Raw genomic sequence first — 13,262 nt, forward strand, 5'->3', positions numbered from 1 at the left:
CGAAACGCCATTCCGTGTTCATAAATAAAATGTGATCCAAACCTAACATGTGCCCAGCTCTCTCCATTATTTTTAATATATAATTATAGATGTAGCCAGGTCCCCCTTGTCATAGCTGACCCCCATCCTTCCTCAGCGCACATCCGCCGCGCGCGAGGGAGTGGGCAGGTGCGCGAGCAACACGTTACCTTAGCGAGCGGGCCGGTTGCCGGGGACGCGATAGGGCCGGTTGCCGGGGACGCGATAGGGCCGGTTGCCGGGGACGCGATCGGGCCGTTGTTAGGACCACGGTCGCGTTGCAGCGGTCTCGGCGGCTCGCGGAGCAGGGCGCCGCCATTGCTAGGTGTGTTGCGCATGCGCAAGGGCACCGGAGCAACGGGAGGAACACAGAGGTTGGCGCATGCGCAAAAGACATGCGTGCGAGGCCCCCGCAAGGGAGAATAGCTCCCAAGAGTAGCAGCCCCCAGGGTGCACAGGGGCAGAGCCATATGACTCCAGGGAGCCAATAGGGCTACAGTATCTCCCCAGGAGGGAGATAGATACATTTTGTGGGCGCTACGCAGTTGTTTATTGTTTGACCGGAGCAGCTAAGGGAAGGAGGTGACTCTCTGCACTAGGCCAGATTCCCCTAGGCCCCAGATAGCCCTGAGTCACCTGTAGCTGAGTGCTATAGGGACAGGCCCTAGGTTAGGGACCCTGCCCCATTAGCCGTTTGCTAGTAGGGACACAGCGGACGCTGCGGTTCCTGCTGAGAGACTTGGGCTGAAGTCTCCCCGCATTAAAGAGAGCTGGACTATTTTCAGGGTGGGATCGCCCCTGACGGATCACCACGTGGGTGGATCCTGGATGTCGTGTGAGAGCTCGTTTGATCCTTTGATAAGATCCTTTAACGCCAGGTGCCGCCGCACCAGGCTGGTATCGTTATAAGTGCACCAACCGAGTACTCACACGGGACTAGTGGCTGCGCAGTCACACACATATCCATATAATGTAAAGGGACATATTGTGTGGGTCACTGGACACGGGTGGGATCATCCGGTGGGAGGAAGTTGCGTTCTACGAGACGCCGTAGTAGTGTCTCCTCTAGGGAGATACACCTGTTATTTATGTTGATGGTATATGTATCTAAAGTTCCTAAGTAAACGTTATTGCTTATCATACTTAAGGTGTGCGAGTATTTGTATATTGTCCTGCGAGGATCACTCCCCCTCTGGTGGGAGCCATCGCAGGTGGAGGCGCTGCACCGAGTACAAGGTTACTCTTATTATTCCTATAATTGCCCCAGGTTCCCCGTGGCGGAAGCTCAGCCCTCCTGTGAGCCTAACAGGTAAAGCACCACACCTGGTAACATTGTATGTTCTCCGCACCCACACTATATCTGCGATTGGGTGGGGTGGAATACCCGTTACATATATATATATATTGCATTCTGGTGTTCACTGGGGCATCCGCTATTTGAGCTGGAGGCTCTGCACTCACACTGGGAAATGTAAGCGTGTTCTTTGCTTTTGTTTGTGAGCTCGATCAAACTTTTTGGATTTTCGTCGTCTGATCTTAGCCATACAGCTGTGAGGATAAAAAAGGGCAGAGGATCCAAAATGGGCCCGGCGCCCTCATAATGGCCGCCGTGACCTCCAGGGTTTGCAGGGATTAGCTGCCCCCTCCCCTCCCCCGCACCACGAGGCAGCGTGGAGTTGCGCGCGCAGCAAGGGGAGGGGAGGGGAGGAGGGCGGGCAATTTAAACCCGTCGCGGGTAGGCAGCGTCCATTAATCTTGTTTTTCCCACCCACCCATCCCATGAAGAATGTTGTGTTGTGTATAACCATTTCTTATGAATCTGTTAGCAGATCCATCGTTACAGCGTTGGCGGAACTGTCAGGCCAGTCATCGTAGGGACACCGTAAATACCCGAAATGGGGCTCCACCCAATGCGGATGGGCCGCCAGGTAACGGTCCCCCTGAAAAGATCGTGCGGGCTGGAGGCGCCGACGCAGGCGGTCGGTCGCTGTACCCCTGGCACCAATCTTAGGTAGCTGGGCTCTATCCTATGGGGGTAGGCCCAGATGGCCATGAAAAGGGGGACCCAGGGTGAACGGATGACGGGGCCGTGAGTAAGGGGCGAGAGTGTCCATCACGGCGGAGAGTGTGTCTCCCGGGTTGACGGTAGAATAGGGCGGGGCGGAGGAGGGCTCCTCCCGCCGGAAGATACCGAGAATAGGGACGACAAAGGACTAAGTTTATGGCTGACAGTTATTTGGTAGTATTGTTAAACAATAAAGCTGTGACCATTTTTACTTCCACAAAAAACTGTGTCGTCTAAGTTTGTAGGGTGGGGTAGGCAAACCACGCGGTAGGCACTCTAGGCTGTTATACTCACCCACAGTTAGCCATACTGCTGTGAGGATAATACTCACCCACAGTTAGCCACACTGCTGTGAGGATAATACTCACCCACAGTTAGCCATACTGCTGTGAGGATAATACTCACCCACAGTTAGCCATACTGCTGTGAGGATAATACTCACCCACAGTTAGCCATACTGCTGTGAGGACAATACTCACCCACAGTTAGCCACACTGCTGTGAGGATAATACTCACCCACAGTTAGCCATACTGCTGTGAGGACAATACTCACCCACAGTTAGCCACACTGCTGTGAGGATAATACTCACCCACAGTTAGCCATACTGCTGTGAGGATAATACTCACCCACAGTTAGCCATACTGCTGTGAGGATAATACTCACCCACTGTTAGCCATACTGCTGTGAGGATAATACTCACCCACTGTTAGCCATACTGCTGTGAGGATAATACTCACCCACAGTTAGCCATACTGCTGTGAGGATAATACTCACCCACAGTTAGCCATACTGCTGTGAGGATAATACTCACCCACAGTTAGCCATACTGCTGTGAGGATAATACTCACCCACAGATATCCATACTGCTGTGAGGACAATACTCACCCACAGTTAGCCACACTGCTGTGAGGATAATACTCACCCACAGTTAGCCACACTGCTGTGAGGATAATACTCACCCACTGTTAGCCACACTGCTGTGAGGATAATACTCACCCACAGTTAGCCACACTGCTGTGAGAATAATACTCACCCACAGTTAGCCATACTGCTGTGAGGACAATACTCACCCACAGTTAGCCATACTGCTGTGAGGATAATACTCACCCACAGTTAGCCACACTGCTGTGAGGATAATACTCACCCACAGTTAGCCACACTGCTGTGAGGATAATACTCACCCACAGTTAGCCATACTGCTGTGAGGATAATACTCACCCACAGTTAGCCATACTGCTGTGAGGACAATACTCACCCACAGTTAGCCATACTGCTGTGAGGATAATACTCACCCACAGTTAGCCATAATGCTGTGAGGATTATACTCACCCACAGTTAGCCACACTGCTGTGAGGACAATACTCACCCACAGTTAGCCATACTGCTGTGAGGACAATACTCACCCACAGTTAGCCATACTGCTGTGAGGACAATACTCACCCACAGTTAGCCATACTGCTGTAGGTGGGCATAGTAGTGCTTGTAAATGGATACATCTGAGGTGCTCTCTTTATAAAGTGATGGTAGTGCCGTGATAGTGAAGGAATATAAGGGGGTATGGACAACGTGATTAAAATAAGCTGTGAAGCAGTGACGGGGTTTATGTTACAGTCCCATTTATCCACACGTTTAAGCTACAATAACGCGAAGAAGCCACGGTTTATCTACGGCCACCGTAGTCCTCGAGACCAGCTGTGTAACAGCCCTGCCAGCCGGACGCGGAAGCGGGGATTTCTCTGCGCCCCAGCTATCCGAGACACATCTCTTTTACCATATACCTTCTCCGTGTGTATTATCCCACATTGAGAGACACCATCCGATACCAGAACGGGGAGAACCTGCCTCCCACTTGACTATCCAAGAGGCTGATCCTGAGAAGAGAGTGGGACTTTGAGGGATTCCCCCAAAGATACCAATTAGGGCACTTTGCTCTCACATGGCCGGAAGAGTAGCATTATTTCCATCGACATTTTTTATTACCCCAGCTTCCCCTCACTTCACAGTGTTATTGCCCCAGCTTCCCCTCACTTCACAGTGTTATTGCCCCAGCTTCCCCTCACTTCACAGTGTTATTGCCCCAGCTTCCCCTCACTTCACAGTGTTATTGCCCCAGCTTCCCCTCACTTCACAGTGTTATTGCCCCAGCTTCCCCTCACTTCACAGTGTTATTGCCCCAGCTTCCCCTCACTTCACAGTTATTGCCCCAGCTTCCCCTCACTTCACAGTGTTATTGCCCCAGCTTCCCCTCACTTCACAGTGTTATTACCCCAGCTTCCCCTCACTTCAGTGTTATTGCCCCAGCTTCCCCTCACTTCACAGTGTTATTACCCCAGCTTCCCCTCACTTCAGTGTTATTGCCCCAGCTTCCCCTCACTTCACAGTGTTATTGCCCCAGCTTCCCCTCACTTCACAGTGTTATTGCCCCAGCTTCCCCTCACTTCACAGTGTTATTGCCCCAGCTTCCCCTCACTTCACAGTGTTATTGCCCCAGCTTCCCCTCACTTCACAGTGTTATTGCCCCAGCTTCCCCTCACTTCACAGTGTTATTGCCCCAGCTTCCCCTCACTTCACAGTGTTATTGCCCCAGCTTCCCCTCACTTCACAGTGTTATTGCCCCAGCTTCCCCTCACTTCACAGTGTTATTACCCCAGCTTCCCCTCACTTCAGTGTTATTGCCCCAGCTTCCCCTCACTTCACAGTGTTATTACCCCAGCTTCCCCTCACTTCAGTGTTATTGCCCCAGCTTCCCCTCACTTCACAGTGTTATTGCCCCAGCTTCCCCTCACTTCACAGTGTTATTGCCCCAGCTTCCCCTCACTTCACAGTGTTATTGCACACTCGCATTACCAATGCTTTCCCTTTGATATAAGTTTCATACTTGACCACTACACCTGTAGTGTCAATTTGTCAATCACTACAGGGGCATATTTTTTTTTTAACATCCCTAAACTTGGGTTTTTACTTTCCTTACTTTACATATTGTTACTGAAGTATTGTATACGTTTGTACCGTGCTAGTAAGTGAAGCTAAACCCCTTGCAGTGAAGCTCAGCATGTCTTCTCACTGCCCTGATTACATCGCACCTGCATTTGAACTCCTCACTTCCTGGATACGTGGCCGCAGCTGCTGTTACCGTCACAGTCGGAAGACACTTATTTGATTTTATCTCCAGTTTAAAAGTTTCCTTTAACTTTTCTTTCTGGGGCATCCCCTATTTGGCTTCTCAAAATAACAACTGCATTATGGGAAAGTAATGAACATGCTGAAATAATACTGTGGGGCCTATGCTAGTAGCCTTCATAACCCACTTATCAAGCTTTTTTAGCAGTTATCGGTCAAAAAAAGCTACAGCTGTTCAGAACACCTCGATAAGTGGGCGGTAAAGGCATTTTTTCACCTTTTTTGGCGAAACCTGCCGCCAGGTGTGCCGCGATAAGCTCCTTATCGGCAGTTTTGGAAAATCGTGCAATTCTAGTAGCCTCGTTTCGGTTATCGGGGCGTTCGAATGGCGATTTTCTCACAAATTCGCCTCGCCAGCAAAAGATGGTGTGAAGCTGGGGAGAAGGCTGCGAGAGAGGGACTTAGAAAAAATATGCATTTATCCTGCATCGGATTCATGCCGGGGGTCTCCGGATCTGATATCCATGAATACCAGCACCGGAGACGCCCGGCATCAATCCGATGCAATAAAAATGCATTTACAGGCAACTTCATTACCTTCGCGGCTAACCGCTAAAGCAATGAAGGGGTTAACTACCAGTGCCATGTTTTTTGTGGGTAGCGGGGGTGGGTGAAGATGGCATTTGGCCCATGGTGGGTGTTTAGGCCTTGCGGGTGGGGGGGGGGGTTGCGGGTGAAGTTAACCCCTTCAGTACCTTAGTGGTTAATAGCGCTAAGGTAATGAAGGGGTTAACCAGTCCCGCTACCCATCCAAAAAGTATAAACACCAAGCAAGGGCCAAATGCCAACTTCACCCATCCTCGGTACCCACAATAAACATTCAAAAACACAACAGCCCTACTACCCACCTCCTCTACCCCTAACAACCCCCCTTTCCCCCCCCCCCAAAAAAAACACATGCAGTACAGTAATTACTATTATCCAGATAGGGATAATAGCTCATTTGCCCATTCAAAATCAAACATTAGCCAGCCAGCATAAATAAAGTAAATAAATCTTCTATTTACCCATGCCATGATGAAGGGCATCCTCATCACCATCCCCCACATCCATGTCCTCTGTTGGCAGCAAGAGTACAAAAAAAATACAATCTAATGGTCCCTAACCCCTCAATCACCTTAGCGGTTAATAACTGCTATAGTAATTAAGGGGTTAACCCACCCTCCCCCGATACCCACCCGGGAGGCCTAACCACCCACCCCGGCACAAGTACCCCCACCCTCTACCCATTGATTGGCTAGTATTAGCTCTAATTTTTTACTGAACAGTGTTGAAATACAGGACAGTCCGGTTCAATACTGGACACCTGGCAACCCTACACATCGCTGCTCCTCGCAAGTTTTGGTCATTTTGCTATCGCAGGTCGTCTGAGTCTTTCCGTGATAACTACACTGACAAAACTGGCGGCGTAACCGGCCCAGCGAGACGTTTTATGAAGGCTACTAGCATAGGCCCCTGTATGTGCAACAGAAATCTATGGGCCGTGGACAAATGTAAGCATCAGGGACCTCACTTGGCAGGTATTTATATGCAGCAACATTTACTGAAATGCATTAGTACAAATAGGATTGTTGCTGACACAGTCCCTGCACAGATGATCTTATAATCTATGTTTTTGGTGCCTGAAGGAACAGGGGGTTAAAGTGATCTGCCCAAGGTCACAAGGAGCTGACACATGGATTTGAACCAGGTTCCCCTGCATCGTACTCCGTCTTATTGTTATCAGAGTCAGTGCCTTTACTCACTGAGCTGCTCCTTCTCCCTGAGAAGCATATCGTGCGCATATAAATAATAAACTGTATATAAATAAGTGAACAATGCAGTACAGAAGCTGAAGTTGTACAGAAATGTTCGATTAAAATGTAACGTGGCTGTCCTTAGGCAGGTGAAATCATCCCAATAGGACAGGTGTCTCTTACCTTAAACTGGTAGTAGGATGGGTGGGGGTGTGCTGCTTCAAGCCACTCTGGACAGTGTACAGCAGTGAGGGTTCCTCTGGCTTTTGGGGTGGTGAGGGAGTAGCAGGGAGCTACCAGATTGGTAAGGGACCTTAGTTAGTAGGTGAAGAGATTGGGGTAAAGCTGGTGTGGGCTTGCTGGAGGCTGTAGTTTAAGGGTAAATGTGGTTTTGGTGGGGGCTGAGGATTAAGACCAAAGGGAACTGAGGTGGATATAATATGAATTTTAAAAGGACTGGAGGTGGGGTTTGGAGATTAAATGTTAAGGGGGCTGTGGTAGGTGGGTGAGGAGTTTGGGTGCGATGAGAGGTCTAGGGGGAGTGACGTAGAAGAGCAAGAAGTGATCTGTGTGCCGGTGTGGTGATGAAGTCACTTAGAGCCCCCCAGAATTGTCCCACTGTTTGCCGGAGGCATGGACTGCAGTTGCAGAGGCCTGGTCATCACGTGGTGAGATGGAAAAATGGGGGTCTGGGTAACCTTGATATAAGGTTGGCTTGTGGAGCAGTGGAGGGCCGAGAAGAAGCTGAAAGACGGATGGGCACAGGCCAGTTACAACGCGCAACCACAGAGGACTGGGAAAGAGGGACCCCAGGAGGGATGCAACACACGAGAATGGGTCATAGGCCAATGGGTTGCATTGTCCAGAGATGGGCCCACAGGGTGGGATGAAGGTACCTACCCTAAAGGATTCATTAGTGGGACCCTTTACAGACAGAAAGTAGGCCTGGCTGAGGAGGGTACTGGGTATTTGAGAGAAGTGAGCCAGGGGGAAGGTAATGGGATGGCAATAGATTGCACACACTGGAGACACAGGCTGAGGGACAGTCCTACCAGGGAAGCCCCAGGGAAGTGATAGAGGATGGTCCGTTATTAAAGCCTCTGGAAGTCCTCGGGGCAATTACAGAAATATGAGCAGCTGCACAGCAAGCAGTGTGTCTGATAGAACGGTTTTCTTGCACTGTGCAGTGGTTTATATTTTACTCTTCAGTCCCTGCCCTTGGGGATCATCTTTTTGTTTATGCTTTAGTTCTTTTGACATCATTGGTGAGCGACACCCCAGTCGGCCTGCTTACTCTGGGCAGGGGTACCAGCGCTCGGCGTCACCTTGCTGGTCTCTCTTGCAACACACAGGAAATGTAAAACACAATGTAAAGGCAAACACATGGTTTCCTCCTATGTGCAAGTCATTGTATGCCTATGTGCTTCAGCAATAACATGCTATGTTGCAAGTTCAGTGGTGGCAGTGACTCATTGTTCTCTTCAATATAAGGCTCATACATTGACTTATTAAATGAACTCAATCTTGTTTTACTCTGTGCCCAGGACATACTTGAAAACGAGAGGTAACTCTCAATGTATTACTTCCTGGTAAAATATTTTATAAATAAATAAATATTTTAAAATGTAAAGAAAAATGCCACATTGGCAGGAAATACAAATAATCTGCCCATCTCTAAATGGGCAGTAAGGGGTCTTTTGGCATATCACTGCTTAGTAAAAATGGCCCACAGTCTGTTAGTGTGAGTATCCCAAGGAGATTGAGGATTCATGAGTCAGATCTTGCAGAAATCTGACAGCCACCAATACAAAAATGGAGGTATTGGATATTTTACACCAAAAATGTATTTAAAAATTGCACTCCCTCCAATTGATAACATATATATGTTTTCTCCTTTCTTGAGCCTGGGGGTATCACAGAGCAAAACTTTGGTTACTGCTGGGGTTCCCCGGCTTCACTACAAAGTCACTGAGGAAGTCCAGGTACGATACCTGTGTACGGGGTGAGGCTTACATACTGGAGGGGAACTCTGTTATAGTGAGGTACAGTCCTCAATGATTGGCCCAGAGTAGGGTTGCCAGGTGGCTTGTCCAAAAATACTGGACACAATACTGGACCCCACGCCCCCCGAATACATATAAAAAATACCCCCACGCCCCCCCAAATACATATAAAAAATACCCCCCACGCCCCCGAATACATATAAAAAATACCCCCACGCCCCCCGAATACATATAAAAAATACCCCCACCACCCCAATACGTATAAAAAATACCCCCACCTCCCCAATACATATAAAATATACCACCATCTCATCTCTCCAGGCTGGCCCCCATCACCATCTTATCCCCCCCCATATCATTATCATGTTATTTACCCAACCCCCCATCATCATCTCACCCTGGCTCCCCTTCATCATATATCCCCCACCCCCCATCATCTCACCCTGGCTCCCCTTCATCATATATCCCCCACCCCCATCATCTCACCGTGGCTCCCCATATACCCCCCCCCCCCCCCCCCCTATATTGTGTCCTTACCTATTTCCTGCAGGATGCAGGCATCACAGGACCTGTCTCTGGGCTGCTCGGGTGTGGGCTCCGCCCCCGCTGTCCTGCGATTGGCTGTCCTCTCCTCCAGTCCTGACTGCGCCTGGCCACCGCCTGCCCCAGTCTCTGCACAGGCCGCCTTCCAGCCACCCTCGCCCGTCTTCCAGCCGCCCACGCGCTGCCCGTCTTCCACCGCCCACGCGCTGCCAGCCTTCCACCGCCCACGCGCTGCCAGCCCTCCGTCGCAAGAATGGTAATATTACCTCCAATTTTATACCGGGCAGGCATCGGAATTACCGGCCTGTCCGGGTGAAAAACGGACACCTGGCAACCCTAGGCCCCAGAGCCTCTGACCGGGGGGGGGGAAGATCCATAGCCAGAGGTCGGGCCCAACATTCGCCTGTGGCTGCTGGGCCCCAGCCTCCCCCCCTGCAGTGGGCATCTCTCCCCCCCCACTGCAGTGGGCATCTCTCCCCCCCCTTGCAGTGGGCATCTCTCCCCCCCTCTGCAGTGAGCATCTCTCCCCCCCCTACTGCAGTGGGCATCTTTCCCCCCCTCCCCTGCAGTGGGCATCTCTCCCCCCCCTGCAGTGGGCATATCTCCCCCTCCCCCCCTGCAGTGGGCATATCTCCCCCCCTACAGTGGGCATCTCTCCCCCCCCTGCAGTTGGCATCTCTCCCCCCCCCTGCAGTGGGCATCTCTCCCCCCCCCTGCAGTGAGCATCTCCCCCCCCCCTGCAGTGGGCATCTTTCCCCCCCCCTTGCAGTGGGCATCTCTCCCCCCCTCTGCAGTGAGCATCTCTCCCCCCCCCCTGCAGTGGGCATCTTTCCCCCCCTCCCCTGCAGTGGGCATCTCTCCCCCCCCTGCAGTGGGCATCTCTCCCCCTCCCCCCCTGCAGTGGGCATATCCCCCCCCCCTACAGTGGGCATCTCTCCCCCCCCTGCAGTTGGCATCTCTCCCCCCCCCTGCAGTGGGCATCTCTCCCCCCCCAGCAGTGAGCATCTCTCCCCCCCCTGCAGTGGGCATCTTTCCCCCCCCCCCCTTGCAGTGGGCATCTCTCCCCCCCCCCTCTGCAGTGAGCATCTCTCCCCCCCCCCTGCAGTGAGCATCTCTCCCCCCCCACTGCAGTGGGCATCTTTCCCCCCCTCCCCTGCAGTGGGCATCTCTCTCCCCCCTGCAGTGGGCATCTCTCCCCCTCCCCCCCTGCAGTGGGCATATCTCCCCCCCTACAGTGGGCATCTCTCCCCCCCTGCAGTTGGCATCTCTCCCCCCCCCCCTGCAGTGGGCATCTCTCCCCCCCTGCAGTGGGCATCTCTCCCCCCCCCCCCCTGCAGTGGGCATCTCTCCCCCCCCTGCAGTGGGCATCTCTCCCCCCCCCCTGCAGTGGGCATCTATCCCCCCCCTGCAGTGGGCATCTCTCCTCCCCCCCTGCAGGGGGCATCTCTCCCCCCTGCAGTTGGCATCTCTCCCCCCCCCTGCAGTGGGCATCTCTCCCCCCCCCTGCAGTGGGCATCTCTCCCCCCCCCTGCAGTGGGCATCTCTCCCCCCCCCTGCAGTGGGCATCTCTCCCCCCCCCCTGCAGTGGGCATCTCTCCCCCCCCCCCTGCAGTGGGCATCTCTCCCCCCCCCCCTGCAGTGGGCATCTCTCCCCCCCCCCCTGCAGTGGGCATCTCTCCCCTGCTGCGGCAAGCCTTCCGTGTAGGCCCCGCCCCTGCGCCGGCAGTCGGACGAGCTGATTTATGTGGCACCGGAGGCGTTCAGGTAAAGTTGTGTGTATATTATGTAGTTGGGGATTGTGTGTTTATCATGTGAAGGGGGTTTATTATGTGTGTGTTTGTGGGGGGGTTATTATGTGTATGAGGGTAGGGGGGTTATTATGTTTATTTGGGGAGAGGAGGTTATTATGTGTATTGGTGGAGGTGTGGGGGAGAGGTGGAATGAGGGATAGAGAGGTGAGGGAGAGAGATGGAGGCATGAGGTAGAGAAAGAGGTGAGGGCGTGAGGGAGAAATGTGAGGGGGTCAGGGAGAGAGAGGTGGGGGCATGAGGGAGGAGGTGGGCGTGAGGGAGAGAGAGGTGGGGGCGTGAGAGAGAGGTGGGGGCGTGAGGGAGAGAGAGGTAGAGGGGTGGGGGCATGAGGGAGAGAGGTGAGGGAGAGAGAGGTGGGGGTGTGAGGGAGAGAGGTGAGGACGAGAGAGGTGAGGGCATGAGGACGAGAGAGGTGAGGACGAGAGAGGTGGGGGCGTGAGGGAGAGAGAGGTGAGGGCCTGAGGGAGAGGGCCTGAGGGAGAGGGAGGTGAAGGCGTGAGGGTGATGCATATATATGTTATCAATCAAAGTGAGTCCCATGTTGATCAGTGGCACTCAGGCGTTGGATAGCGCATTCCGGCATCGATAAACGGCCCTCAGGGTTGCATTGTAAAGCGTCGGATATGCCATTCGTTGTAAAGTGATATGTTGGATAACGAGGACTACTTGTACTGTGAACAAAGGGGGTACATCTTGCCAGCACACTGAGAAGGAGTTAAATATTTGTCACACCTTCTTTGCAAAGAATGATACAGTACTAAACAAATTAATACCTACATAAAGTACACAGTGAAATAATAATAAAAGAACCCAATGTTAAGAAGTATAATAATATGGTTGGATACTGCTCACTGGGGTCCTTCAGAGGACTTTAGGACTTGACTTTGTGTTCCTTGTGCCCAGAACCACGAGTGCTCAGCCCTAGCATCCCTTGTGGCATGTCACAGTCACATCATCTCCAGCACTGTCAGTCTCAACTTTACCACTTTTTTAGTTTGCAGCTTCACTAGATATTGCCCCAAAAAAAGGGAGGGGGCGGAGAAAATAAAAGAGATTAGAAGTAAGGAGGAAGTACACCCATCATGTCCCCATGTATGGGCAGGTCAGACAGTAGTGAGCTGCCTCTGCTCTCTCTCACCCCCCCTCTGAGCCCTGTGCTCCGGGAAGTACAGTATCTGTTTAGATTGGTGTCTAAATTTAAACCCTGATTACCTCCCCTCCTTCCTCCTCGCTGCACAGAGGCTGGCTAGCGGGGAGGGTCGCTGCTCTGCTGGTATCTGCGAGCCCTGGGATCCCAGCTGCAGGGCAGCCCTAAGGGAGACCCAGAAGAGGAGGCACACCCCACTGCTGCAACTATCCCAGACGGACTGCTAGTTGGCACAGTATTGGAGGCACAGAAAGTCTTTGCTACTTTCCCTGCAGCACAGACTGGTCCCCCTCCTCCTTACAGAGAGCAGACATGGAGGTAACGTGTTGTTTGTTTGCACTTTGTAGCTTGATCTCACAGTGCTGAGGCAGATATATGATTAAGGCGAAACGTATGTGTGTGCGTAATAAGGCTGCGTTCCCGCAGGCGCTGACCGCGCTCATGCTTGAGAGCGGTGACGTCAGCAACTCTCTAAGCATGAGCGCCGGGTGTCCTGCCTATTTCGCAAGCGGGGGGCATTGGGGGCATGTTGAGCGAGTTTGAAAGTCACTTTTTTTGTCTCCTCAAGCGCCTAGCTTGGGATAGCGTGCATGCGAGCGCGCACCGTGTGAGCGGGGACGTGTACATTACAAGAAGAAAAAGCGGCAAGCGCCAAGCACGCTCAGCGCCAGCGGGGACGCAGCCTTACTCTGCACAGGGTAACAGGGTATCTGCTGGGGGCTTGGGATTGGGCTGTTTTTTTGGGTAGCAAAAGCTGG

At 52.3% G+C, this 13,262-nt stretch overlaps 1 protein-coding gene across 1 annotated transcript in view; it reads left to right on the forward strand.

The window, feature by feature from the left end:
* The first annotated feature begins 12,478 nt into the window (after nt 1-12,478).
* RCSD1 (RCSD domain containing 1) overlaps nt 12,479-13,262 on the forward strand; it is an 80,782-nt gene continuing 79,998 nt past the window's right edge. Inside the window, exon 1 of the mRNA XM_075593620.1 lies at nt 12,479-12,822. Within this exon, the coding sequence (XP_075449735.1) occupies nt 12,817-12,822 (6 nt within the window). The 5' untranslated portion in view covers nt 12,479-12,816. The remainder of the gene's footprint in view (nt 12,823-13,262) is intronic.

Source organism: Ascaphus truei, chromosome 3 (assembly GCF_040206685.1).
Source record: "Ascaphus truei isolate aAscTru1 chromosome 3, aAscTru1.hap1, whole genome shotgun sequence".
Taxonomy (NCBI): domain Eukaryota; kingdom Metazoa; phylum Chordata; class Amphibia; order Anura; family Ascaphidae; genus Ascaphus; species Ascaphus truei.